The 27,650-nt window shown below is 40.3% G+C and overlaps 1 protein-coding gene across 1 annotated transcript in view; it reads left to right on the top strand.

The window, feature by feature from the left end:
• lrmda (leucine rich melanocyte differentiation associated) overlaps positions 1–27,650 on the top strand; it is a 206,846-nt gene that overhangs the window by 159,113 nt on the left and 20,083 nt on the right. Inside the window, exon 6 of the mRNA XM_062430139.1 lies at positions 23,260–23,344. Coding sequence (XP_062286123.1) covers positions 23,260–23,344 — 85 coding nt within the window. The remainder of the gene's footprint in view (positions 1–23,259; positions 23,345–27,650) is intronic.

Below are 27,650 nucleotides of genomic sequence, written 5' to 3'. Positions count from 1 at the left end.
CCTAACATGGTGGGTACACAACCTCCAGTGAACAGCAACAAATGATGGCATTGGGGGGGGAAAGAAAAGGGTACTGGAGAAAAGTCAGTGTTTTGTTCTATTTTAATTTTAGACAAGAATCAAATGAAAGTGGGCAAAAACAAGCTGCAGTGGACAAGGCTGGTGCATCATGATTACATTGCCCAGGAAATAAAAATAATACACACACAACTGAGTGTGTCACTATAAGTGCGCAATTCAAAGCACCTATCTCCATGTTCTTCCTCTCACCCCTCCCCTCTCCAATCCTGTTACCCTCTACCTTTTGCTATTATGTTGACAGACAGCACTGATATCCTCTGAGCTGGTGATAGATATGTCATATCTTGGGGAGAAACAGGTTTGTCCTCAGCAGGTGAATAAGTATGCAGCTCCCTCATCCTCCAAGTAGACAGACACACATGACACTTTTCGACACTCTCTCCCTGATAGCACTTTGGCATGCAGGCAGAATCAAAGGGGGCATCTTTCGCAAGTAATTAGAACGGAAAATAAAGACGAAGAAGTGCGGTGATTAGAAGTGGGGGCTCCAGCCAACGAGCTCTAGAGAGACGAGGAAACAAACTCGTCCTGGTAGGGTTCTCTATTGGAGACACTATAGACATTATCAAAGCTTATAATGACAGACAGCCACTGGCAAACAGACATGACTCAAAAGTATGCTAGATCTGTGTGTGTGTGTGTGTGTGTGTGTGTGTGTGTGTGTGTGTGTGTGTGTGTGTGTGTGTGTGTGTGTGTGTGTGTGTGTGTGTGTGTGTGTGTGTGTGTGTGTGTGTGTGTGTGTGTGTGTGTCTGTGTCTGTGTGTGTCTTTGTGTGTCTGTGTGTGTGTATGACAGAGAGAAAATGTATGTCTTAACTTCCCTCTTCAACAGTAAAGGAAAACTTGACAGTGGAAAATGCTTATATTACAGACCAACAATTATGCTTTGACGTTGGATAGTTAGGCTTGGTTTTAGCTGTGGTTGTTTAATAACAATAATGCTTTACATAAATATTAAGTCCCAGTTATGAATATGCAGTGTATTAACTGTGACAAAATTCAATAGATTCAAAGTTATAGGTATGATTATAATAAATCAGCTTGCTTTTTGAGTGTTGGTTTGATGGACACTATTGCTCATAATTAAAAAAACACAACACAATACATACAATATTGCCCATAATGTATTAACCAACATGATGGTAATGAAGTAGGAGGAGTAAGTCTTAGGAAGACATTTTCCCTTCTACTCATCAAGTTTATTTGGCAGAAGCCACTAGTTGTGTCCCATGTAGGGTACAACTTACAAGTTTTAAGCACATTTTAAGTATGTAGTGCTAGCTAGTATACATGTGAAGACACATGCATAATTTTATAGTGTAATGTTGATGTAGACAATTGTCCCACCATGCAATGTTCAAAGGAAATGGGGAAGCTACTCACAGCTGCAAAAAATTACATTTTGGATTGTTGTGAGACAGCTTAAGTGACTGAAAGAAAACATTTGTATAAAATCTTTGGAAAAACATGCTGCTTTCTTTGTGTACTTTGTTTGACAGTGGCATTCCTGTGACTGACGGCCGCTGGCACAAATATTATATGATATACTCTTTTCTTTATATACCGGGTACAAAAACAACATACTGTAAATGTGACTATATTATACTGTGTTACATACATGCATTATTTCCTGTTGCAAAATGGCAAATGTATTTATTTTTTCTTACATGCCCACTGCAAGAAGAGTATACTACTCTATAAAATTAGTAAGTCGAATGTAATTGGGGTTCACTTTAAATTCACAACTTACAGTCCGAAATTATTTTGCCCATTTATATTTATATATATATATATATATATATATATATATATATATATATATATATATATATATATATATATATATATACATTTTATATATATATATATATATATATATATATATATATATATATATATATATATATATATTTTATATATATATATATATATATATATATATTTTATATATATATATATATATATATATATTTATATTTATATATATATATATATATATATATATATATTAGAGAGAGAGAGAGAGAGAGAGAGAGAGAGAGAGAGAGAGAATCTGAGTAGAGCTCCCTCTCTGTCAAATCTACCTCATTTCACTTCTGACTGAATGGCAATTTTCCTCTGTCTCTACTTCCCTACTTGCTCGTCCTCAAAAACAGCCAGCCATCCTGCTGGGTACTGAGTGAGTGAGTGATAGACATTTGTTTCACTTCTCTCTGGCTAAACTGAAGAAAAGGAGACCCATTCCTCTGCCTGCCATTGCCAGCTGTGAGTGGTTGTCAGGGTTGGGGCTGGTCCAGAGCCTGCTAATGGTGCTGTCTGTCTCAGTCAAGTCCTTGAGACCTCAAGTCCCTCAAGAGACATCAAGCTCCAAAGTTTGACTGGAATTAAGCACCCGGTGAATGAACAGAGGGCAACTGGGCTGTCACGGATTAAATAATTCTGAAGTTACGAACACACAATACTTTTTAAAATGCCGTATTTTAAAATGTTACCATCTAGTCTGAGGCTGAATGGATATTTTTTAGAAAGGTAGTTTGAAGCATAGTAGTATACAATAATGCCTTGTTTGCCTTACACTAGTTGGATTAGATATTGATTATCATACCAAAAGGAGCCCCCTCTGTAAAAAAAGGAGAAAAACACAAAAAATAGCATTGACACTGAGGAGGATCCCAGGGGCTTCCACAAACAAACAACACTAATTCAATGCTTTACTGACACAAAAGCACATTCAATCAAAGCGCCAAATAACATCCTTGTCAAGCATCTGGTAAATGGGTTATTTGGCACCTTAACAACAAGTTGCAGTTCAGGCCCATTCAAATTGTCAGCAGACACTACAGGCACGCTGTCTGGGAATGAGAGGCTTAGCAAAAGGGGGCTGTGGGGGAGCACTGGGGCAAGACCAGCACTGTAGCTATTACAGGATGTCAGAAAATGTGCTTAATTGAAAATGATTAGGGCTCTCGTAAAAGCCGATCAAGTCAGGGTTTGGGGAGAAAGCGCAATTGTCCCGCATAATCCTGCCTGCCGCTGTTCTTTCATCTGGATGAAGAGATCAAAAAAGAAGGGATTTGTAAAGGCTGGACCTCCCTGTGCCGTAGCCACTGAGCTCAGCTCCTCTCTCCAGTATCTTCTCTCCTTTTTAAATGCACTCCCTCTCTCTTGCACACTCATTCTTCCTCCCTGTGTTTCTTTTTGTCTTTTTTTTGACTGATGTTTTTCATTGGTCACAAGGTATGTGGAGGTCAGCATGTAGCCCTTTGTTTTGTTTTTTGTTTTTTTGCTGAATGCTCCTGTTTTAGTGTCAGTATGCTTTGGATTTAGCTGTGAATCACGATGAAGGCTTGTATGACAACATGTTTAGAGATTGCACAGTATTGCCCTTCATTATCAGACATCAAAGGAAGACACGCAAACTCACTCACCCACACACAAGCTTTGGTTTGTCCTCCTTTATCCGTCTTCCAGAAAGAAAAAATAAAACAAGCGGATGGAAAGCGGTCTGAAATGAAAGCTAGAGGGGCCTAGAGAGAGTCAAAGTGAGACACACATAAACATTCACACACACATGGAGGAATCAGCTGTGAGCTGAATGGATCTGTGTTGGGGGGGGGAGTATACTGCCCTTGTGCCCTCTCTTTGAAGTGAGGCACAGGCCATATGTACAGGCCCCAGAGAGGGGCATGTCTACATCCCCCCCATAGGCTGGCTGAAGGCAGCGGTCGGAGCGGAGTACACAACACAGAAAAAAGAATGGGGCTTCCTAACTAAGCTGCTTTCCCTTCACACAATTTCTTCACCCACACCAGAGTTATTTTGTTGAGAGCAAGTGTGCTTAGGGCAGTGAAACTCACCACACTTTATTCAATGTCTGTAATGTTTTTTTCAGGAACATAAAACACAATTTGAGAGAGTGGCTTTGTGTGATTATGCCGGTTGTTTAACAACCCAGTGGTCTTGATAAAGTTGTTGTAAAGATTTTCTAGCAACCTACGAATGCTGCTATCAGTCACTTTGAAAGTGATAGCGTGCACATGCAGCTCATTCATGTTGCCCTCTGAAAGATCTGTAATGGACTTCACTATTTATCTTAAGATTGATGTAAAATAAATTCCCCCAAACAGCAACATAAGTGATGGGTATTTAGTTCTAGTCTCAACAGTTATGTTTAAGTCAGTGGATGAAGAGGGATCGTGTCCATTTGTGTTGAGTGCAACACCATTAACCTCTAGCCCGATTAGCAGGATGGAAGAAAAACTCTAAGCAGATGATTTCCGTCACTGTAATGTCACACTGTTGTTCTCAGCTGTCGAAGCTGTGGTCATAGAACACTCCCTGTAAATACACGCATGAACTGTGATGGACTGTTCCCAGCTTGTGCGCCTGGCACTTGGCTCACGGGTTGGATGGGATATGGTGAGACGGTGTGAGGTCTTGTCTGGTCTGGTCTGGGCCACTCTTGCTCTGCTCTGGCCTCAGGGAATGTTTGGCGTGAGATAAGACTGTGTTTGAAGAGGAGCTCCAGATGCTCGTATATTACAGGTTGTCTTGTCATTTCGCAGATAAAGCCTCAGAGAAGCTCCTGTCGCCAGGCCGCACCACACACAGGCACACACTCACAGGGAAGATAAATGTTTACAGGAGGCCTTCACCCTTCGACAGTGCCGTGTTGTGGACGGCATGGCCGTCAGAGATCTACCATTTTTAGGCTGTGGCTCTTTTCTGTAGCATCTAGATTCTGACAACATGTTATATTTTGTTTATCACTTCTTATAAACATATGATTATTTTTCCCTAGCTTTGAAATGTTTCCGCTGTTTAATAAATGATATTGTTAGTCTTAACAAACTCTGACAGATGGTTACACTGGTAAAGACTTGTGAAAAAATGCTAGCATTGTCTGGTTTCTGAGATTAGATTTTAGAGTAGCGTGGTCTCTTCTTTTCTACGACCTGCTGATTGGCTTTCCGATGTCTTCCCATACCTCTGCACACTCGATAAAACAAATGTGTGGATGTAATTTTAGTTCCTAAAGGTGAGATTGTGAATTTGTCACAGCGATAAAGATATAAAGTCCTGCAATGGTGTTCTGTGCCTGACTGTCACGCCTGTCTTAAGTTTATTAGACCTGGAAATAGTTTTTACTGTAGGTCAAATCTTTACTGAATAAAGCTGTGGTTTCAGTTTACCCTCAGTATGTAACCTGTTGAGGCTCCATCCAACGGCATAATACTGACATAGTTATTGCTTCTCATTAAATTTGGGTAACCACTGCATCTTTTGATTATAAGTATTGTCATCACTTCTCTTTAAGTCGGAGACTGTTTCCCTGCTTTCCAGCCAATCTTGAATGAGGTTATACCTAATAAATATGATGGCAGTATAGAGGAGCTGCACATGCATATTTATTTTTGCAAACACTTTCACAGCACAGGCACACAGAATATCTCGGTTCACACAAGCAGTATAGCCTGCGAGGGGGAAGCCATGCTTTGAGCACATGTATGAATCCGAAGGAGCATGTGATTCTTACAGTTACTATCAAAATTTTGACCTGCTTGCTCCCGAACATTTGTCTTTTTTAGCAGTGTGGGACCTAATCACCATTGTTAACCTGATGCACTGGATGTTTTATAACATTGAACCATCTGAGAAGTTGTCAATGGAAACTGTTTGGAGAAGTGGCAGGTGATTGGATGATCCATTTATCCATCACTGCCTTACCTTGTGCGGCAGCTGGCTTAGCAATGTTGATGGTGTCAGAACAGCACAGGTGCATAACTTGAAGCCTGACAAGATGGATTCCTATGTGATCTCGTGAATCCAGTTGCCTCACAAGGTAACACCATTGTATATCTTAATATAATTGGTTGAGCGGCTCTGCCAACCTTGGACATAGAAACACTACCTGGACAAACCACATAGACAGTTATACATGAAAAAGCCCTAAGATAACTTCTGTTGTGATTTGGCACTATATAAATAAAACTGACTTGCCTTGACTTGAATACAATACATGTAAAATCTTACACAGAGCAATGTACTTGAATGTGTTTGTCTGAGCTCTGTCTTTTGTTTCTTCCATTGTTGACATTATTTTAATTTTTTGGTTTTTTGTTTAACTTGGATCCTGTAGTTATTTTTATATTGTTTACTTTACTATATGTTTTGGTAAAATGTCAGTGTAGGCAAAGATATTGAATACACTGAAATATAACAGAAATATTATTTCAACAAGCACGGGCTTACTTTGTGGAACTTTCCATCTGTTTTCAGCTTTCTAAATGTATTGTGTGACATTTTCACAGCATATGAGTTATTACATAAACATGTTTGGTCCATGTTCAAACTATTTGGCAAAATGCAAAACTGTATGCAGTTCAAAAATGTATTGAATGTGTTTTTCTGAGCTCTATCTTTTGTTTCTTCCATCTCTCACATTCATTTGATAAAACACTGGGACTTTTCCTTTTACTTAGATCTTATAGTTGTTTTTATATTGTTTATTTCTCTAAAACTGTTCAATATGTAATTCTTTGACAGTGAAAGTTATATAAGTAGTGTAAAAATTAAGTATTTATTAAAGTATACAAACTCTCAGTATCTGCTAAAGCACTCATTCTGGAAAAAATACAAGTTATTGCCTACATTACCACAACTGTACAGAACCTAATTTTGGCTGGCTGTTTGTAGTCTTGTCATTTTGTACAAATGGTACTCACAATGCATTTATACCTGTTATTATGGCCTTCGGTCAACCATTGTTATATCTTTCCCTGTGTGTGGCCTGTGGCCCTGCTGATTATTTATGTATGTGTGTGTTTACCCTGACACACACACACACACACACACACACACACACACACACACACACACACACACACACACACACACACACACACACACACACACACACACACAAACATACAGAAGACCAGTTTGAGTTTTAGACCTGTGTGTTAGTGTATGTGTGTGTGTTAGTGTATGATTGAGGGTTTATATATTTGTGAGGACCACATCTAATCTACATAAGTAGTTTGCACAAATAGTGCAAAAGTGTTTAAGAATGCTTAAAAAAATAAATAAATGGGTAATGTAGTGTGGGGGGGAACACATCTATTCACATGTATTGATTACATGAAAAAAGCAAAGTTGTGCTGCATTGCTAACCAGCAGTTGCACCATGTGCTAAACTAGCTAAAGTATAATATATATTAATTTCATTAATAATGACAAAAACAGCAGGAAAGCAAATTCAGGGGGCGAGTGCTCGCAATAATGTTGGGTGCATGTAAGTGGTGTGTTCAAGTGGTTTTGTGGACCCACTCAACCAATAATATTTAGGAAAACAATGGTGACTGGGTCTATCCACTTACTGCCAAAAAGAAAAACCGCGAGCGAGCAGGAGATGGTGACAACATCAGGTATAATACTCATGTGCTCTCTTGGACTCTATGTTCGCTGGGAGCATGGTTTTGTCAGGCTAAAGTATTGCTTGCGTGCGCTTAGATGTTTTGCACGCGAGTGCTTTGAAAGTGCCAAAAATAATATGCGCAGCTTTTTGAGTGGACGTGCACAGATCTCATTTGCGCTTGCGCCTTTTGGCACTGTAATGGTGACATAAATAAGACAAGAGATCTCAGGTTCGTATAATACAGAGAAAGGTTTCCTTCTGTCATTAAGTCATGTGTTTGGTAAAGTGGAATGGTATATTGCTTGGCATAAAACGTGGCGTGTCTTCATTTGTCAGGCTTGTAGAGCTGGGAGACAAACGATGTTCTGAGTGTATGTCTGAGGGCCCTCTGAGACCACAGTTGAGCGCCTGCTCACTGGTGCGTTTCTCATGCTAATGTCATGGTCTCCCAGTCTATCTGTCACCCCATTACGCTAACATCATTATGCACAGGGGCCTGTCTCTGGCGTTGAAAAGAACAGAATCATTCCTGTCTCATTTTGAAGCAAATTGTTTGGGGAACATTTCTCTTTTTTTTTCTGTGGTAATGGCGGGCCAATCATTTTGCAAGACTCCAGGTATGCAGATGAATGAATAGCTATTTGAGCTGTTAGGTGAAAGGAGTTTTTGTATTATTCATGAGAGGGATGGTGTGTCTGAAAGAGAAAGTGTGTGTTTGTCTCTGTGTGTGTGTGTGTGTGTGTGTGTGTGTGTGTGTGTGTGTGTGTGTGTGTGTGTGTGTGTGTGTGTGTGTGTGTGTGTGTGTGTGTGTGTGTGTGTGTGTGTGTGTGTGTGCGTGTGTGTACATGCATGCGTGAAGTGGCCAACGTGTCTCTATCAAGCATGCCCCAACCTTTACACAAACCCATACACACTCATGCTTACAAATTTCAGACGATGTTTGACGTAAACTGCGACAGGGAGTCACTGCTTAATGACAACTAAATACATTTTTAAATATTCAACAAATATGTAACTGTCTGTTTGGCAAATTTATTGTAGTTAAGATGTAGGTTATTTGAATCAAGATGCCCACAGTTACCGCACACCTCTGATTATCCCTTCCCTTCAGCATGGCATTATTTCAGTCTCTAGGTGTTTCTGAGTGAGATCATTCTGGTGTGATCTTCCCCTCTCGCCACTTGCAATCTTTTCTTCTCACTCAGTGCAGGTTCAAATCCAGGTTAAAACCTTTGTCTCAATCTAAATCTCTTGTCCTGGCAAACAGCAAAAATTCCAATCTGTCAGCTCAGCAGATTCCCCGTGTTAGTGTGTGAGTCTCCAGCTTGTGTGCCGTCTATCATTGTGGGAGGTATGCTAGCCATGCACCCACCTGCTAATTGAAAAGCTTCAATCAACTGTGCTAACTGAGGAGACAACCCTGGGTTCCTGTAATTGCCCTGGTGACAGTGCCCCAGCAAGAAGAAAAAAACGCCTATCTCTGTCTCTGTGTCATCATTTGCACAACGTTATGAATAGGTTAATAAAATAAAATACTTTAATTATAGCTTAGTTGCCATATTGTTAATGGTGCCAGTGTGGCTCAATTGAATAATATGGTTTCTCCTATTAATTATCTGAAAGTGAACTTGTTTAAATGATATTTTACAGCCCCTTGATAAAATTACCGCTAGAGGCAATGTAATGATAGACAGACAAAGGCCATGCACGAATTATCATAAACTATTAGCTTGTTTCCAAAGGGTTTTATGTTAATCTTTTAGTGCTTAAGTACCCTGCAATTAACATATCAGGAGGAGCTGCCTTCCAGCTAGGCTTGCAAATTGAAGTGCTCAGATAAAAAAGCTATTGAGATGAAACCCTGAAAGAGAAGAGGAGCTATCGCACTGAAGTGTGCTGGAATTTTTGCTCGTGTGCTCTCTGTGTGTGTGTGTGTGTGTGTGTGTGTGTGTGTGTGTGTGTGTGTGTGTGTGTGTGTGTGTGTGTGTGTGTGTGTGTGTGTGTGTGTGTGTGTGTGTGTGTGTGTGTGTGTGTGTGTGTGTCTGTCTGTGTGTCTGTCTGTGTGTCTGTGTCTGTGCCCGCAAATCTGCGAGACAGGGAGAGTGATGCAGAGACTTTAAGAGCACTGAGACAAAGAATGAGTGAAAAAGAGAGCAAGATGCCGTGAGAGTGTCTGTGATCAAGGATGTATAACAATACCATTATCTCTCTTGGGTGATGACATGAGATGTCTCTTTCAGGCCCCTTTCCCTTTGTCTAATGCTACACAGTTTGCAAGCTATAGGAGGAATGAAATGGCTCTCATTGGCTGCGACGGCGGCATCTGACGGAATGTGTTTACATATCAGGCTAGTGGCTTGATATGTAAATGTGGCACGTTGAAAAGGCTACAGGGAGATATGGTTCATTGTTAGGTCTTCACAGTCTTTGTTCCCTTTTATGCTAAGCACAATTGTATCCACTGAGCGAGCATCTTGTAAACCGCCCGTTGCCTTTGGTAGGTTAAACCCACAAAGGAGACCCATGCTTTGGAAGATATGCATGTTTTATAGGGTAATTGGCAGCTTTGCTTTGGTCTGCTTTCTTTGTTGTCGACACATAGCAGCTAACACCATTTACATTTACTACAATTAAATGAAAATGCTCGTAACTCATGCCTCATGTGTACAGTATTTTGACTTGCTGTCTTACTGTAGAAAACAAAGGAGGATAAATATAGTCCAACGAGTATTATACATTTTTGCAAAAGAAATATTATATTTAAATGTTGATGTTTGTTATTTAATGGCATTACATTTGTAGTCATAAACCTAAATCATTAGCTAATTACTTTACGTTTGTCATCTTTTTTTTCTTTGTACACATCTACTGTACTTGCCATCGCTGTAGAAAGTAATTTACAGTTAATGTGAATAATGACATGTTAGACCATTACACAAGGCATTCTGTACATTCTAGTTCACATCAGTCCTGACTCAGTGAAACCATATTGCCCATAGAGAGCTGTAATATTTTCTTCCATCGCCCAAAGATAGATGACTCAACTGAGGCCTTAATCTCATGTTAAAGATTTGTTGGCCTCTAGAAGTCAGGCCTAGCATTGAGATGCCTCATCTGATTTATATTCACTGGCATGGAAGGGGAGCCAAGTGCACTATCTGCAAAGCAGATGCTGCAGCAGTGCCCTTGTATTAGGCGTTATATTTCACCTGAAAATAAAACCTCTGAGCAAGGTCATGTCCTCGAACCTCCTCTTCTCTCTCTTTTTACTCTCTTTTAAAAAAAAATTCTTTTCACGTCCTTCTTGTAAATGATAACCTGACAAAAACATTATGTCTGCATTCTAATCAGAAAAACAGTATAGGAAATAGCACAGCATTCCTTACAGGGCTGAATGTGAGAGCTGAAAGCTTAGAGAGAAATAAGGTCCGCAGTCAGGCCAAAATCCTGATGAACACCACCTAAAAACCAAATTCTTGTCTGTCAGCCCCTATAATTTATGGGGCGGAGATTACAAAGCTACCGATACAATAAATTAAACTGATGGACAGAATTATGCCCAGTGCTTCCTGCTCTCCCCAATGACGCACACTAACTTAGCACTGGCTGACAATGGGTGTGATTTACCACCCGGGCAAGAGTGGAGAAGGGAAAACATTCACAGGCAGAGGCACCTAGGCCTCACTTTGGCCCACAGCCTAGTGAATAAAACCCTGCTTTAATTCACCCACAAACGTGTCACCATTAAAAGACTAAGAATAGGGATTGCAGATCATAAATACTCTCTGATTTATTAGCTAACAACAAAGAGTATAAGCCCAGCCAAGGAGAGGGAGATTGTTTGACAGAATTTTGTCAAGGAGAGAAAGAGAGAGGAAAAAACACACTCATTCTCTCGTTCTCACTCACAGACACTCTTAGCTAAATCTGACCAAGGATGTAGCCCAGCCCTATCTCCTGCAGCAGCGTAGGAGCAGATGTGTCTGCTCTCTTCTCAATGTGTGACAGACAGAAAAGATAAACAGAGAGAAAAGCAGAGAGAGAGAGGAAGAGACGGAGGGAGGGAGGTAAAGAGAGCAGGAGCTGGCACGGCACTGGCTAATTTATCTCGCTGAGAGACAGATTAAAGAGAGAGGAGAGTGAAACAAAGTTCCACTGGCTTAATCAGCAGACAGCCTGCTAGCAGAAGACATGATAAATCAGAACAGGCTCAGTCCAGGAGAAAGCCTTTGCTCTGGGAGGGAATGGGAGACATCCTCAGCCAAACAGCAGTATCTTTTACATGGACTGTTGTGAATAGCAGCTTGTGGGCTCGCTATGTGTATACTTGCAATCGATACTCATTGCTATTGTTTGAGCAAACATTGTTATACAGTAGCATTCTGCTGCTACTTTGTTCCAACATTGTTATTTTTAGTAGTGGGTGAAGAATCCTGCTTAGTGGTGTTGTGTAAACAGGACAAAGGGACATGAAGGGCCTTAAGTTTCCCCTTGGTTTTTCTGTGCAGCCGTGTCTTTCTTTAGCTTCGTGTCTGACAGGGGACTAACCTAAGGGCCTAACCCAGGAACAGGAAAAGGGGCTTAGATATCCCTGTGTCATTAGTTCACTACGGGGTCACAGCTGGGTCACTCAGAGCATGATTACACTCCTTGATTTATCTGCTTTGGAGCCCAAACACAGATAAATCTCCGAGATCATCCCCGCCGTGGGATCCTCACTGTCTGATAAACGGCCCAAGCTGAATAAACAACCACCACACACCCCACCCCCACAAACACCCAACCCCTCGTACATTATGAATAATTCATTCAGATTGTGAGCTCTGTTAAATGTGTATATTTTGTATCTTAAATGGCAAAGGTGCTCTATGATCTCCATCCAATCCTCCACACATGTCTTTGATGAAATAGTAGAGGCAGAGGTTGGCGGACATTTTGTTTGTAGTTGTAAAGTTTATTTCCTCGCCCCTGCTGTCGTCCTCTAGCATTTTCACATAAATACACTTTATGCAAATATGTCACGGGTTAGTCTGCACCACAGCTTCTGTGTAGATACTGGCCTGTCTGCAACTTTATGACAAAGTTTAAAATCATTCATTACAGTGACCCCTGCGGTAAATTCACTCAGTGGAAAATTGCCCCGACTCTCCTGCTTGGTGTGTAGATGTGATCACGAGTGTGTTTTTAGCTTAATTAATTGGCCATTTCTGTTGACAAGAAATTTATGCAGTAATAATTTGCTCAAAATAGATACAGAGCGCAGGAAATGAGATATCCATCAGGGCGCTTGTGTTCCGCCAGCTGCACCACGGCTAATATGAAAGTATTTCAGGCTGCTCAGACCCTGCTGTTTGCGCAGTCAAGATTATATATACCCACGATCCATTGCCTGCCTCAGAGGCGCTCATGGAGGTCTATGATAACAAAGACTATGTGATTTATGGCCTGCTGTGAAAGCAGAACTTGATGAGATTAAACAATTTCATAGCACGAGTGTTTCTCAGAGGGCCCTCTGATTTGTGGCAGCAACGTCGACAGTAAATCAGGTTTATATATCTGAAAGCATGCTCAGCAAAGGAGTGCAATTACTGTTTAAGACAGCTACTTTTTATTTAATTTTTATCCCTGGTTTGTCTCTTTTATTCCTGGCCTGTCAAACAGCCACTCACCTTCATAAGTCCTTCTGAGGGAAGGGTTGAAGAGAGGAGGTGGGGAAGTCAAGGAGGAGAAGAGCTACAGTGGCATGGGCCCTCTGCTATCTCTTCTCTGCAGGTTATGGAGAAAAAAAACAACAATAACAACCAGGGGACGACGACGGTCACCGGCAGAACAACACGGGCATCCATAGAACAGGGGGAAGCACTCCATTTTTAATGCATTGTTTGCCTGCTGCTCTGTCGCTGTCTGGGTAAATGGAGTAGGCAGAGTGTAATTAGAGAGCTGGGCTTTGCTCTGTGCCATAAAGATGACATGGTGTAATGATACAGCTTACAGGCCCGCAGAGGGTTCTGTCTCTCGCGACGGAGGATCTGGGTCGTTTGCCTGTGACTTATGATAGGTGTGGAAGATGACAGTGTTATCATTGCGACGTGGAACTCAGAGATGGGGATGGGGTAAATTTCTTGCGAAAGGTTGTCAGGCAATGGAGGCGAGATGAGAAGGATAGAGAGCATATTACTCATCTGTGTTTACAGGTCAAATGTAATATTTTCAAATGGAAATATACAGGAATCTAATTTTCAGTAGGTTAATTACTATCATCATGTTTGTTTTAAATTTTGTTAATTGGTCTCAAAATATGTACAGTAGCCTGTTCAAAATGCCAAATCACACGTTAATGTGCTCCAAAATTACCTTTACATGCTAAAAATTGGTGTGATAAATGCAAACATGAAAAATAAGCAGAATTGAAATGTCTTATTTTTTTATTTAAACTCTGAGGTCAGAGTTAAATTTAGATAACCGAGGTTGTGCTGTATCTACATCATGCAAGTCTGCAACTGTACTAATCAACTAATCAGCTTGTTTGTACATGAGCGTAAGTTAACATGTAAGCACGTGTGCATCAGTGTTTCATGCATTCAAATAATGTGAGAGGGTTTTTAACGAGCACATGCACACATGCAAATTTGTGTGTTTTGAAGTTGTGGTTAAATGTTCCATGGGTGTGTGTGTGTCTGTGTCCTTGGGTGAAGATGTGAGTTGTGCATCTGTCTGCATCATCCCATATCTTCCCAGAAAACATCAAGAGATCTCATTATTTCGACACATCTCAGGTTTTTTTTTCCTCCTCTTTTTTCTTCCCGTATGCCTTGAGTCAAAATTAGTTTTCATTCCCTCTGTGATCTTACTGACTGAAGCTGGCTCAAAGTAAAGAAAATCGCCTTCTTCGTAGCGGGGCTGAGTCAAACACACACTTCACACAGCCGCAGTCTGAGTTAAGCATTGCTAAGTAACCTTCACATTTCACTCGTGTGAAGAGCTAATTTCCTTTAAGTTCACATGTCACTTTTTGTGGCTCTTTTTGTGGGTCCTCTTCAAATGTCTCTCGGCGTCTAATTGCATAGGAAACATTCTAGACAAGCCGGTGTGACAGGCCCGCTCCCAGAGTCTTCAATTATTAAACATCCTACACTCTAGAAAAGAGGCCTGACGTTAGCTACAGCCCCTAATCGGAACAGAAAGCTCCATGATATGTCACACTCCTGAGTTGCTGTGGTTTTGTGTATGTGTGTGTTTGTGTAGTTTGGGTAAAACAAGAAAAGATGAAAATATTTCTTTTCACACTGGTTAAATAAGGCAAAACTCTGACAAAAATGATTTTTGTCACAGGTAGATCAGAACATTCACATCTAACTTTTTTTCTCCTGTTTAAAAGATAAAAGAAATTGTGTATACTTATGAAAATATATAAAACAAGTTATGTTTTATATAAATTTTGAATAATACATTCAATAATTGTTCTAACTAATATACACAGCATGGACTGAATGTTAGTCTTTGTAACTGTTTATCTTCAGAATCAGTACCAATGAAAAGGTCAGACTACACCAAAATAAGAAATAGCCCCAAGCTAATTGTACTGTGTACCTGTAATGGAAGCCTACAATTCCACTTTAAATCACCTACACTTATTCCGCAAGACACTCAAAGAAAAGGTCGAATGATTTTAAATTTCAACCTAAAAACAAACACAGCCTTATTACCATCTATGAGTCATCTCTACAGATGATTAACGTCCAGCAGCACTCGACCTTTGCCAGTCCGACGCTTAGCTGTACACAAAACGGCGGTGTTCACTGTTGCTGGTTCGCTCCGTGTGCCTCGTGCCCCGAGCGAAACATCAGAACAGTTGCTCATGTGATCAGTGATCATATGATACTTTTACACAGAGCAAGTTCATTGGAGTAGAACTGGTAAATCATTAAGCATGTGCTCAGCAGTTGTCCTGCTGAGCAAAAGGCTGCTGTACTAAGTGCAGGCACCATTACATCAAATGTTCTTGCCCCTGCCATCCCTTAAGAAAACAGAATTAATACTTCTTGTGTACACAACACATTATAATATTTTCACTATTCCCCAAGCCACAGATATCAAAGTCAGAAACTAAAGAAGAATATTTAAATTCACACACCAATTATGGTATATTAACCAAGGTAAAAACCTTTCAACACATCGGTTGTGAAAATTTCCAAACTCAACCAACATAAGTTGTATTTTTTCCCTGGCTATACAATAACACCCAAATATAATATTTTGTGGATTAGTACACCACAATATTAGGCCTCAGTATGAAAACACTGAATTATGCACAAAAGTCATGTGTGTGTGCATATATATGAGGGGTGTTTCAATCGCTGTTACTGAATTAGAGCATTTTCTCATTTCATCATTGCCATTACATGCTGTAAGGCGCTGCGAGCTGGTGCTACTTATTGGTTTTTCATTGTTTATCTCTAAAAGTGTTGTATTGTTTGTAACCCCTAACTTCAGAAGTACGAGACATGAATCATAAAAAAATTTCCATCTAGTGAAGAAATAAACGTGTCATGCCAGCATTAAATGTTGACTCAAATAAGTTCAAAAGTTGTGTCTCCTCTGATCTCTAACATGATCAGAAAGCAGCACCAGTTTACAGAGACAAGACGTGGAAAAAAAGTTCCATGCACAGACACAAAAGAAATATTTTGATATAGACCCAAAGAGAAAACATATCAAAAGACATTTTTATACATGTCTTTTGCAAGCACAAAAAGAAGAAATGGTGTCAAGAGAAAACAAAACAGAAGGCTTGTTTCTTCCAACAATTGCTTTAAGCTACAAAAATCTCCTTGAGTCCCTAGCCTCCCCTCAATGTCAGACCCCTCCTCCCCCCACCCTCCCTCCCTCTCCCTCCTCTTCGTTTCTCTCTTTTCCCCTTTTCGCTCTCTAAGGCAGGACAGGGCCCTCTTTGCACCCTGATAGGTTGCGGGCTGATGCTTAGCAACAACATTCCTGTGCCCTAAGTAGCAGTAAGCCTCTGGCTGAACTCTTTGATGTGGCTGTCAGGCCACATTTATTTCCTTTTAGCACTTTGTCTACTTGTCCAGATGTATAAGGAGATAAAAAGGGCTGGTGTTTACACTGTTCTCCCTCTGTAGCGCGGCTGTAATTAGATTGTATTGCTGGTCAGTCTTAAGGAGGGAGGTGAGGTGAGGCAAGGCAGGAACTAGCTGTGTCAGGATGAGCCGGCAGGGGTGAGGCCCCAGAGCCTCAGGCTGCAATAGAGGAAAGCAGCATTTATCCTCTGTACAGTGTGAAATAGTTACTTTACGTACCTTTGCTTTGGCAGCCAGCATCATAATCACGTTCTGGTGAGATCTTTATAGATCAGTCGATGTCAGCGTAATGTACTGTAATGTAACACCCATCAAAATTTGAAATTGACAGCCAAGCTTGCAAAACTTCGGAAACTTTGTTACAGTTGCATCTGAAAAACATCTAGATATGTGTCAACCTTCCCCGACTCACTTTCTGGTATCTCATACTTTCAGGAACCCCACTGTGGATGTGGTTATGTGCTCCATGTGGCTCTCTTTGTGTTTTGCTTTTCTTCTGTCTTTCCCTCTCTCGCCTGTCTCTCCCTTCCTGCTCCCCTCTCTCATGGTGATATGTTGGAAGTAATAATCACTATTGCCTGTGGGTTTATCAGCATTTATTCGCATAACAACACAGAAAAGGAGAAGACAGACAGCACTGGTGTGATGTATTATCCAATGTGGGGATCATCTTTCATAATGACATCCAACAGAGCTTCCTCTCTCTGCCACCACTCATTTCTCTCTCTTCTTCACACGGACACACACACGTACACATGCACACACTTTCTTCTTCTCTCTCCCTTTTTCCACTCCCCTCTGTCCACCCTTTATTATCAGAGAATCAATGGTGCTCCCCAGCCTGTAAATTTGTGCCACATTATCATAAGCTATGGTGATAAGTCACATTGCACAGAGACAATAATGATGTGAACACTCAGCATATGCCCCGGGCCCAGCAAATTAAAACAATGCTCAGCTTGATGAGCAGACTAATCTGGACAGCAGAGAGACTGAGAGAGAGGGAGAGAGGGAGAGGGGTCCAGGAGTATCTTAAATAGATGACACAGCAGCACCTCCCTCTGTTCAGTGTAGGTATAACCAGAGACAATAAGAGGGAGACAGAGAGAGAAAGAAAGAAAGAAGACAGAAGAAGGGGAATAAAGAGAGTGTAGATGAAGACGTTGGTTTGAGAACATGAAGGGGAATTGATGTGCGAGGACATCATGTGACGATCACTATCTTTTATGTTTGTATTGTTGTCACTCTAGTCCTTGGGGAGCTGGAGTTTGTATGAATAAGCATTGTGTTAGCCACATACAAAGCTTCTATATTTTGCTGTTAATGCAGGAAAAGAGGAAATATTGCCACTTTACTGTTGGAGGTATAGCCAAACTCCAGTGGGTACTCATAGACCTTTGTTTACACCTGGTATTAACATGCGTCTCGGGTGTTCCAATCACAAGTAGACAGCACACAAGTGTAAACAACCTCCAAGACGCCACATTTTTTGACTACTCATTATTATTATTATTATTGTAATTAATATTTTGTAGTGTAAATGCTACTGCATCCCCAATAATGAAATAACAGGAAAATATGTCATTAATGCCGGACATGGCAGTTATTTTGGTAAATGGTTAAAAAAATGGAGATGAGCACTGATGTACATGGTTGGAGTAATCTGAACAGTTGGATTAGCCTGTACGTATATTAGTCCTCAAAACATTTTTCTTAGGTCTTAGCTTTTTTATATAACACTAACAACAAATCTGGTGCTTGTCTGAGTGACATAATAACTTTAAGCGGGGTTGTTTGACCTTTTCACGGAAGTAATGTAGGCAGCAACAAAATCTGGACACAAGTGGTCAGTACGAGACCGCTCAAGACACATAATATAGACAGGTGTGAACAGCAATGTGTCTCGGCTGACCCAAGACAATTAATGCCATGCATAAACAGGGCCATACAATGTCATGTCTCTTTTCAACACTCCTAACAATGTATTATTTCTCTTATCTATTAAAAAAAAAGCAATATGTCAATCATTCATTTATCTTTGGATTTTACTTTAAAGGTGCAATGTGTATGATTTAGCGGCATCTAGCAGAACATTGTATTCTTTTTAATTGTTTGTATTGTACTGTATCGTTTTTTTATTTCTTCCTGCCCAGGGACCATATATGTAAATTAGCTACATAGCCAACTCTGGCCCAGCTGATGTGTTGTGCATGGCCCCTGTTAAATAAAGTAATAGACTTTGTTATCTTAGAATGAGCCTTTTCTATCTATGCAGGAAGCGGGTCCTCTTCCACGGAGCCCGTCATGTTGCACCGCCATGTTTCTACAATAGCACAGAATGGACAATCCAAACGCATTTTAGAAAGGGCCTTTCATGTCTTCGTGAGTTTCGCTGCCACCGTAGGTTCTCCTACACACTTGGAGGGGGGGGGGGGGGGTGGGAGGCTAGGGATATTAATTAGTTTGCAGTTTGCAACCTCACCACATGACCACTAGATCACTAGATGCCAATAAAATCCTATACACAATAATTGAAATGTCAGTTATGCAGCATTCAGTGGACCTCATCTGTTTGCACACAAAATAAGTTTGCTTGCAAGATTACCGTCAGATTCATGAAACATGCGCACCAGCCAATCTTGTTCTTATCTCCGTGTTACTGTGATGGTGAAAATGTAGAAAACTTTAGTGCTAATGAATTGCAAACAATAGTTTCAGAAGTAGAAGCCAGAGAAGGCAGACAAAATAACACTATTGTATCAAAATAAACATTTCTTAAATGTGTAGATCTGCGGAATTGAACTACTGCTACGGTAGGTGTGCATCGTGTTTTCTCTCTGTCCACAACAGGCCATGATGTACCGAAAAAAGCAGAGTGTCCTTCCCTGTGCCATTACTTAACTGTCAGGCTGTGAGGAACACTGAACAGGCTGATAGGTAACCCGCTGCATATATATCACAACCAAATCTGATGGGGGAAATTAATTGCTGAAATTCCAATATAGAAGCTGTTGTCATCTAAAAGTGGGGACAATTTTAAAATGATGGTTTATGAATTACAATCTCTTAGCTATTAGTTTTATAATTAGTAAATAAACTGTATATTATCAGCAATTTCACATTCAAATGTTGTATATTTAGTCTCAATATTTTTTTTTTATCATTGTGGTTCTAATATATAGTTTACTTTAAATAAATATTGACTATATCACTTCTTAAGACCGTAATACATTTCTGATTTGTGCATATTCATGGTCTAATGCAGTTCTAAATTGGTTTGCAATGTAAGTAAAATTCACATAAGAACATATTGATGCATCCTGTATGTGTGTGTGTGTGTTTAACATTTAAACACAGATGTGTTTGTGTACACGCACTGTTTGTGAATGACGCTCAGTGTTTATTATAAAAATTCTTAACATCAGTGTCAAGAACATCACATAGTCTGCTGTGCATATATCAGTGGTTGTAAAGGGAAGACTAACTTTAATGCCTGTCTCTTAGCATTGACACCAGTCTTGCTTCACCTCCCTGGTTTTTGATTTTGTTCCTATAAAACATTAAAGTGAATAAAGTCATCAATCCACTAGTACTCTTAAAGCAAGTGCAAGTGAGAAAATCCCAATGTTTCATATGCTCTCTCATCATCAGCATTGCTGCTTTCGATGCGTTTCCTCAGGACAGTTCATTGACTACAGTGAAAGAGTGCAGATGTTTAGGGGTACGAAGGAAGGTCTGAGAGCAAAAAAGAAGGATCGGGACATGGGGAAGCTGGTTGATGGACGTTCTGTGGATGAGGTAAAACAGGAAGTGACAACCACAGATGTTAAATGGGTTTAGTATTTGATCAGCAGGCATGATACTGAGGAGGTGAAGTGGTGGTGTCATGCTAAGTGCAGGTACTGGGTGGGTGGTGATACTGAAACCTAGGTGCCTTTAGTCCCCTAGGACCAAAACCAGGTTGTGGAGGCGGCCCAAGGTTCTCTCCAGTATCCAGTTAACCCTAGCAGCCCTCCTGTTCCCTCCAACATCCCTCTGCCATAGTTTGTGGGTGGTGCTGTTAATAATGTGGCAACTAGGAAGATTAATTGTGGGTGAGCAGCAGGATTAGCAGGGGCTTTGTGGAGTCAAGCAGTCCAGAAGAGGCCTAGGCGTGTGATCTTTCAAGCAGGCCAGGAAATGAGGGAAGCAGGGGTGCAAATCTACGGTGGCTAAGGTAGATCAAATAGAGGGCTCAAAATTTCAGTGTTAATGCCTGAGTTGCTCTGTCAGCCCATAGTCATTGTCACTGACAGACTGCTTGTGTGTTCATAATGACATCTAGCATCAATTAAATCCTCAAGCATTAAGGGTAAAATAAATGGGCCTCATGCAAGAAGCACTCGAACAAACAGATTTGTCCTTAAAGTGTGTAAGAGTGATTTAAGGACATTTCTGTTATTCATCAATTTTCTCATTTTCTCTTTTTTAGGTATGAAATAAAGTTAGAAGTGGTCCATTATTATCTCTGTTGTTCATCACTGGGGAGAAATACTTTCGATTCGATTTCGATTTCGAAACGATTCATAAATACAATGCCCTAGTCTGAATAAGTTTTGAGTTTAAATATTTTCATCATTATGGCTGTCAATTTATTAAGGTTTAAGGTTTTTAGAGTTTGGCGCAGAAACTTCTACATCTCAGTTGTTCTTGAAAACTTCTCTCCCTCTGACTGCTACCTCTACAGGTCTCTGTCCTGTATCATATTGTGTTTCAGCTGACACTGTAACATCACCTGTAGGCTCCTCTAATATCCCTGTGACTGTCATATCCCTTGACCACCTCCCATCACAGAGAGCTTTGCTTTAGAAAATTGATTTTTTTTAGTATCTAACTCAGTGGTCTCCAACCCTGCTCCTGGAGAGCTACTGCCCTGCATGTTTTAGGTATCTCCTCACTCTAACTCGATATCAAGCAGCTGAGGCTCGTCAAAGGGCTTGATAACGAGTTGATTATTAGAATCAGGTGTGTTAGAGTGAGGAGATACCTAAAACATGCAGGGCAGTAGCTCTCCAGGAGCAGGGTTGGAGACCACTGATCTAACTGCATGTCAAAGCAATCCCCTCTTTATTTTTGTCAGTGTTAGCTGAATTCTTATTCTAATTGTAATTGTTTCAGGTCTCCTACTGTCACTCCTAAATTTGCTACGTGTTTGTCTTCTGATTTCTGAAAGCATGATTTTCTTATTTTATTCTTTTTGCAAGAACAAATTTAAAAAACACAATAACAAAACATGCATGAGGCCCATTGCCCATTATAACTGATGACTGAAGATGAAATTTTGCAGGCGCTGCAGTCAAAAATATTTGATTACTGTAAGAGTACCTGATTCATTTTCTGTAAATGGAAGGTGGCAGTTCTTACTAAGTACAGTATGTTCTTATTTTGGGTTGTTTTACTTTTTGTATTACACATTCCATGCAAGTCCAACATACAAGAAGGGAATGATCTGTGATATTTCTTAACAGGTTTCAGCCACTCCACAGGGTGAGAGCAGCAGGTCTGCTGTCAAAACAATATTTCTATCCCAAACTATTTCTCTCAAAAGCATGGTCCACCAGCATATATGTAGTAAGTTCTCAAAATAGGGTTATTTTGCCATTTTTCCCATTGGTGTAATATGAGACACATGCTGGCCAGACCTTAATGCCTTTCAGAGATGCTATCTGGAAGCATATTATGTGATCGTTTTCAATTCACAGTGCTCTCTTTGCCCATGAAGAATATGGTTCCATTTAACAGTGCAGACCATTCCATTTCTCAAGGTTATGCATGGCCATGTAGAGGAACAACAATAAAAGTGGGAAAAATGCAGCGCCAAACCATCTCTAATATGTATTTGTCAGTTGAGTCTCTTGCTATGATTAAAGGCCCAGTGAATTCCTTCCTGCAGAAAAGGAAAGTATTTCTGCAAAGGCATCAGATATCGCTGTGTCATGATAAACTGCCTGCTACACTAGCTAAAAGGCTATGGGAAGGAAGAGGATGTTCTGGACCTTGAAAGTGCACGAAAGAACAACAGCACAAGAAACTCTTGACCTGTTTGGGAACATGTTCTGAAATTATCTAACTATTTCTCTTTTTCTTAAAGCAGCATTTGTCACACTTTTTTAGCCTGAACTTCTGACTTTGCTTAATGTCAATAACTCGTTGAAGTTGTGCAGCCAGGACTCTATGCAAATATCTCCCTCACAATTTAACTAGCAATAAAATAAGATAGCAAGTTAAACAGGGTAAAAATTCAAATTGTATTTGAGCTTCTGAAACTAGTGCAGAGAGATCATTTTTTATTATTTGTCTGACACCACTCAACATTACATTGGACTGCTCAGAGTGAGTCATGTCTACCCTTTAGTTAATAACTACAGGAGGGCATGGCTGAGTGAAGGTTAAGATATCTCCTCCCTAACCAGGTATTGGATCAGATCATTAAAGTCAGGGTTGGGGCTTCACAACACATAATAAAACATGACCTGCCACATTATGTCATAAAACAGAGGCCGTGTTTCCAACAATTCCTTTACCAATCCAAAATGATTTACACTCACAGTCAAACATGACAAATACTAGTCATTTAAAACTAAATGTTATTCTTTTTTTTTCTTGTTTTGTTTTTTCCCTCTAGCCAACCAGTGAGGCAGGGTCTGAGAGTGGCCCTCTACCTTACAGTCCTCTACCCCAGGGATCCAGAGATGCAAGGAACCACAAAGGTAAGGAAAAAATAAAATAGTTTGTATTTCATAACCTTTTCGGTCAAGAAGACTGTACATACATTTGTACAGATATTCTACATCTACACAATATATTACCACACATGCAATCAGAACTTGGGCCCATGGATTATGTAAATATAAGTCATAACCCTAGCAGCTACAGAGAGTGGGAATCTATTGAACTTGAGACTGAGTTGAAGTTATGTTATCTATTCTTATTGATCTCATCTCATCTGTGTGATGTGTTGATAGTGGGAATATATCTGTGTAATCTTTAACTCTGATCTGAATGTATGCGTGGGAGCAAAGAGCACATATACAAGATGAGGCATCCTTGATCTGTTGATACTAGACATTGATTAGGCCTCATATTGACCCTGTGTAGTCAGTTGATGTAATTGTTTACTGTGGCAATTTCTTAACATCAAACACTGCACTCGGAAAAATGCATCACATTCATTAAAAAGATACAATGTTCTAATTTAATCATGAAGGCCAACTACTGCGCTTGTAACAGACTCTCAGCTGAGGCTTTAGTTTTTTAAAAAGTCCTGACAATCCATTTTATTAAGAAGTCATTTTATACTCTTGATGCACTTAATGTCATGTATAAATGCACTACCAAAATATGTATTATTACACTATTAATACATTTTATTAGCTACCCTGAGAATTAGAATAGAATAAAATAGAATAGAATAGAAATAAAGCCAATTGAAATATATCCATACCACAATTGTCAATACATTGCAAAAGTAGCATTTTTATAATTTATTTCTAATGCAAAACAGGCTAACAAATAATTAATTAATAATTAATGTGACTCAAATTATTAAAAATATGACTCAAATGTGACTACTGAATGGTATGGGATTTAAGTCAGGTCTTCTCCATCGCCATTGTGGTGATTTGAGTTTGGCATGTCAGGTCTGTGTTTTTACCTTATGAATGTTCAGTTTATAGTTCAGACTTCAGTTAGATCAATTGACTGATTTGGGTTTTTTAAATAGCAAATCAAGAGTTTATATAAAATCACACCTCTCACAATATTCTCTTTCTTTGGGTGCTTACTGGAATAATCCCCAATCTCTTACTCAAAAGACATTCATCACTTCTTGTGATGAGCTGACCACCACTGAAGTAGCAAAGCAGGTCAACAGTGACCATCTACACCCTACACAGTGTAGACTGCCCACAACCCTCATTTATGTTGCCAAGGACAGATCTATGTCATCACAGCCTGACCAGTGGCAGCTCTCACCGGATGTAAGGACAGGAAGGGCCCCGTGCTTTGTCAAAATCAGACCTGGCTAAGAATAGTCCATTTAAAGGTGAGGGGATCTGACACATGAAATATTTTCCCCTCTGTCTAAGATGTGAGCAGCAGTGACAGTCTCCATTTGTTATTTTTATGATGCAGTGCTGCAGTCTTAGATAATACAGCCCTCATCTTCGCCCTTCACCTCCTCTTCATGTCCCTGCCTCCAGCCCCTACCCCCGCTCTTTGTTATGTTGTTTTTTTTCTTTTTCGTATTTACTCTTCTTAATCATACTGGAGTTTTTTATATGTGTGGGAGACGGTCACAAAAACTTCTCATTGAAAGAGAACAAAGCTGTAGCAAAGCAGTGAAACAACTAACAACATTTCCAAACGGTAATTCCAAACAACTGAGCCTTTACTGAATTGAGGATATGAACAATAGGGTTGAAACACAATGCAGCATGATTTTATATTGTTCAAAGCAACACTTGTTTTTTGATACCCATGGTAAATTAAACAAGTCACTACACATTGTGTTGATTTGTTGAAAAAGTGAGGGGTTTTGGTCATGCTAGATATCATGTGTTTGTCATCTCTGTACATTGTTGTAGTGTAAAGTACTGCTTCACTTTTGTATTATAATTTTAGAAACCACACACAGACAAAAGGCAATTTTCTCTATCAGAAGTATATTAAATTATGACGTTTCACAATGTATGGACATCGCCAGGTATTCCACATTATACCCCATGTGATTGTTTTAAGGGTTAATGAAGTGGTCTTTTTTTAATGGCGGTACAAGCGAGGCTGTATAGTTTTATTCTGACTCCAGCAGTAGCAAGCAGCAGCAATTCTGACATCGCCCTGTCGGCTGCACAGAAAGAACCTCCCTTTCCTCCTTTCAACCGTCCGTGCCCACCCCCTCCACCGTGTCACCTGTGTGGAAGCCCCAGAGTCTTGGTGCCAGAGGTAATTATAGCAGCTAGGAGCTCCCAGAGGAGGGCAGCTCTGGCAGGTCACTGCCCAGGGAGAAAGGGGTGGAAACCAAGGACAGAACTCCAGGATAAGCTTCTGTCTTGCTTGGTAGAGGAGTCAACCTGGAGGAGACAGAGCAAAACAAAGCAGCGAGGAGAATAAAAGGAGGGAGTGGAGGGAGGATGTGCTGTAGTGGTAGTGCAATCTAAATCATGTGTTTCATAGAGCAGGTCTGACAACAGATAGATATACAGAACTAGAGAAAAAGATAAAGAAGAGATGAGGAGACAGGAGGAGCATTAAACAATGAAATAAAACTTAAAAATGAGAGAGAACTAGACAAAAGACAATGTGAAGGAGGATAGTGGGGGCTCTAGTGTGTCTCGGTGAAGGCGTGACAGTAGAATGGAGTATATAGTCTGGCAGAGGGGCCTGAGGATCCTTCACCACTGTCACCTTGGCTCAAACTCTCTGCACTAGTCCAATTGTCAACTCAACTCTAAGTCTAGCATTAAAAAATGTAGTCCCAGCCTAGAGTACTGTGTGTCTTCATGAATACGTATTTCCCCAAATAGTGGCTAGGGACTCTATTTCCCTCAGCTGCAGAGGGTCTCGAGCCTTTATTGGAAGCAGGCTTCCATGGATGTTGCTTGCCAGCCAAGTTAGCCTGGTTACCCTGGTTACCCATGCTCATGTCGTATTGCTACCATCATTATTATTAAAATATGTGCTCTTATCCCCGTATTTAAATGATTTTGCGCCTCCTCCGTCCCCCTCCCCTATCTATGATGGTTGGCTAAAAATGTACTCATAGAACTGGAATTACATCCAGGTAACGACTATTTATACTTAACTGGCTTGCACATTATATAAGGGGCAGGAGTTTATCCACCCTTGTTTTTTCCCCAGCCTGCTTTTGTGGCCTCATCAGACACCGGCTTTTAATTGACCACCATCTTTAATTTAAGGGAAGACAGTACTATGCTATAAGCCACATCCAATGATACAATGCTTTCCTGTGTCTTACCATGACAATATCATTTCAGTATGGTCCATGCAAAACAATGTGCTGGGTTATTTATTACCAACTTGTCATTTTCTTTGGGTGACACATTTTGAAGTGTGATTCACAAGTTTATTTCATAGATCTAATTATAACTGTAGAAGTATGTAAAAAAAGATGCTTCAGATTTGATTGATATATCTATGTGCACAGAGGAGATTTTAATAAAATACCTTTCATTTCCTCTCTGTATTTAAATAAATATGCTAGGCAGTAGTAACTGCTTTTTTTTTTTACAGGTATCAGATTAAATTTGAGTAGGCCATCCCTCAGCAGTGACAGCAGTAAATGAAAGGGATATCTTTGTACAAGCAGAGTAAACAGACAAGGCCTGAAATCTGCCTTACAGTATGAGCCCTGGGCCCCTTTAATCTTGTTGTTCTGGGCCTGCTTCCAGCTACTTTGTATGTATGTATCTTAAATGGCGCATAACCGTTATTAAAATCCCAGGGGAAAAGCAGCCTTCAAAGCAAAAAAAAAAGCTACTTCCTGACAACACCCATGGGGTGCCTCACATTTGTTTGGCGGTTCTCTTTCGTTACATGTTGGGGTGATCTGCACCGCAATTCCTGCTTCACCCCCCCAGCCCCCCAAAAAATTGAGCAACGGGAACAGATCCAGACTAAGAGTAAACTGTTTTACAGTTGCTGCACAACAAATAAACAAACATCTGGAAGCATTCAAAGCAGCCCATTAGAAGAGCTCTGGGCTTTGCCAAAAAGGGGTAAATGATGAGGAATGGGCTGTCGAGAGGCTGGTGGAGACAGGGGAGAGGCCAGATGACAGAGCTGTGGGTGCTAAGCACTGCCTTTTAGAGCTCAGCTGGGCTCAGAGAGATCTACACCTGCTGCTATCTCCTCCCCTCCTCTCCTCCACCAGACATCTGGATGAGATACATGACTAATGGATAACTAAACTGCTAGTGCTGAAACTTAGCTGTTGTCATTATGAAGGGAAAGGTTGTTGGTTTGACTGATGACTTAATGTTCTTTGCACAATACACT

The sequence above is a fragment of the Scomber scombrus genome, chromosome 12, assembly GCF_963691925.1.
Source record: "Scomber scombrus chromosome 12, fScoSco1.1, whole genome shotgun sequence".
In the NCBI taxonomy this organism is placed as follows: Eukaryota; Metazoa; Chordata; class Actinopteri; order Scombriformes; family Scombridae; genus Scomber; species Scomber scombrus.
This window is presented reverse-complemented; position numbering and strand designations above follow the sequence as displayed.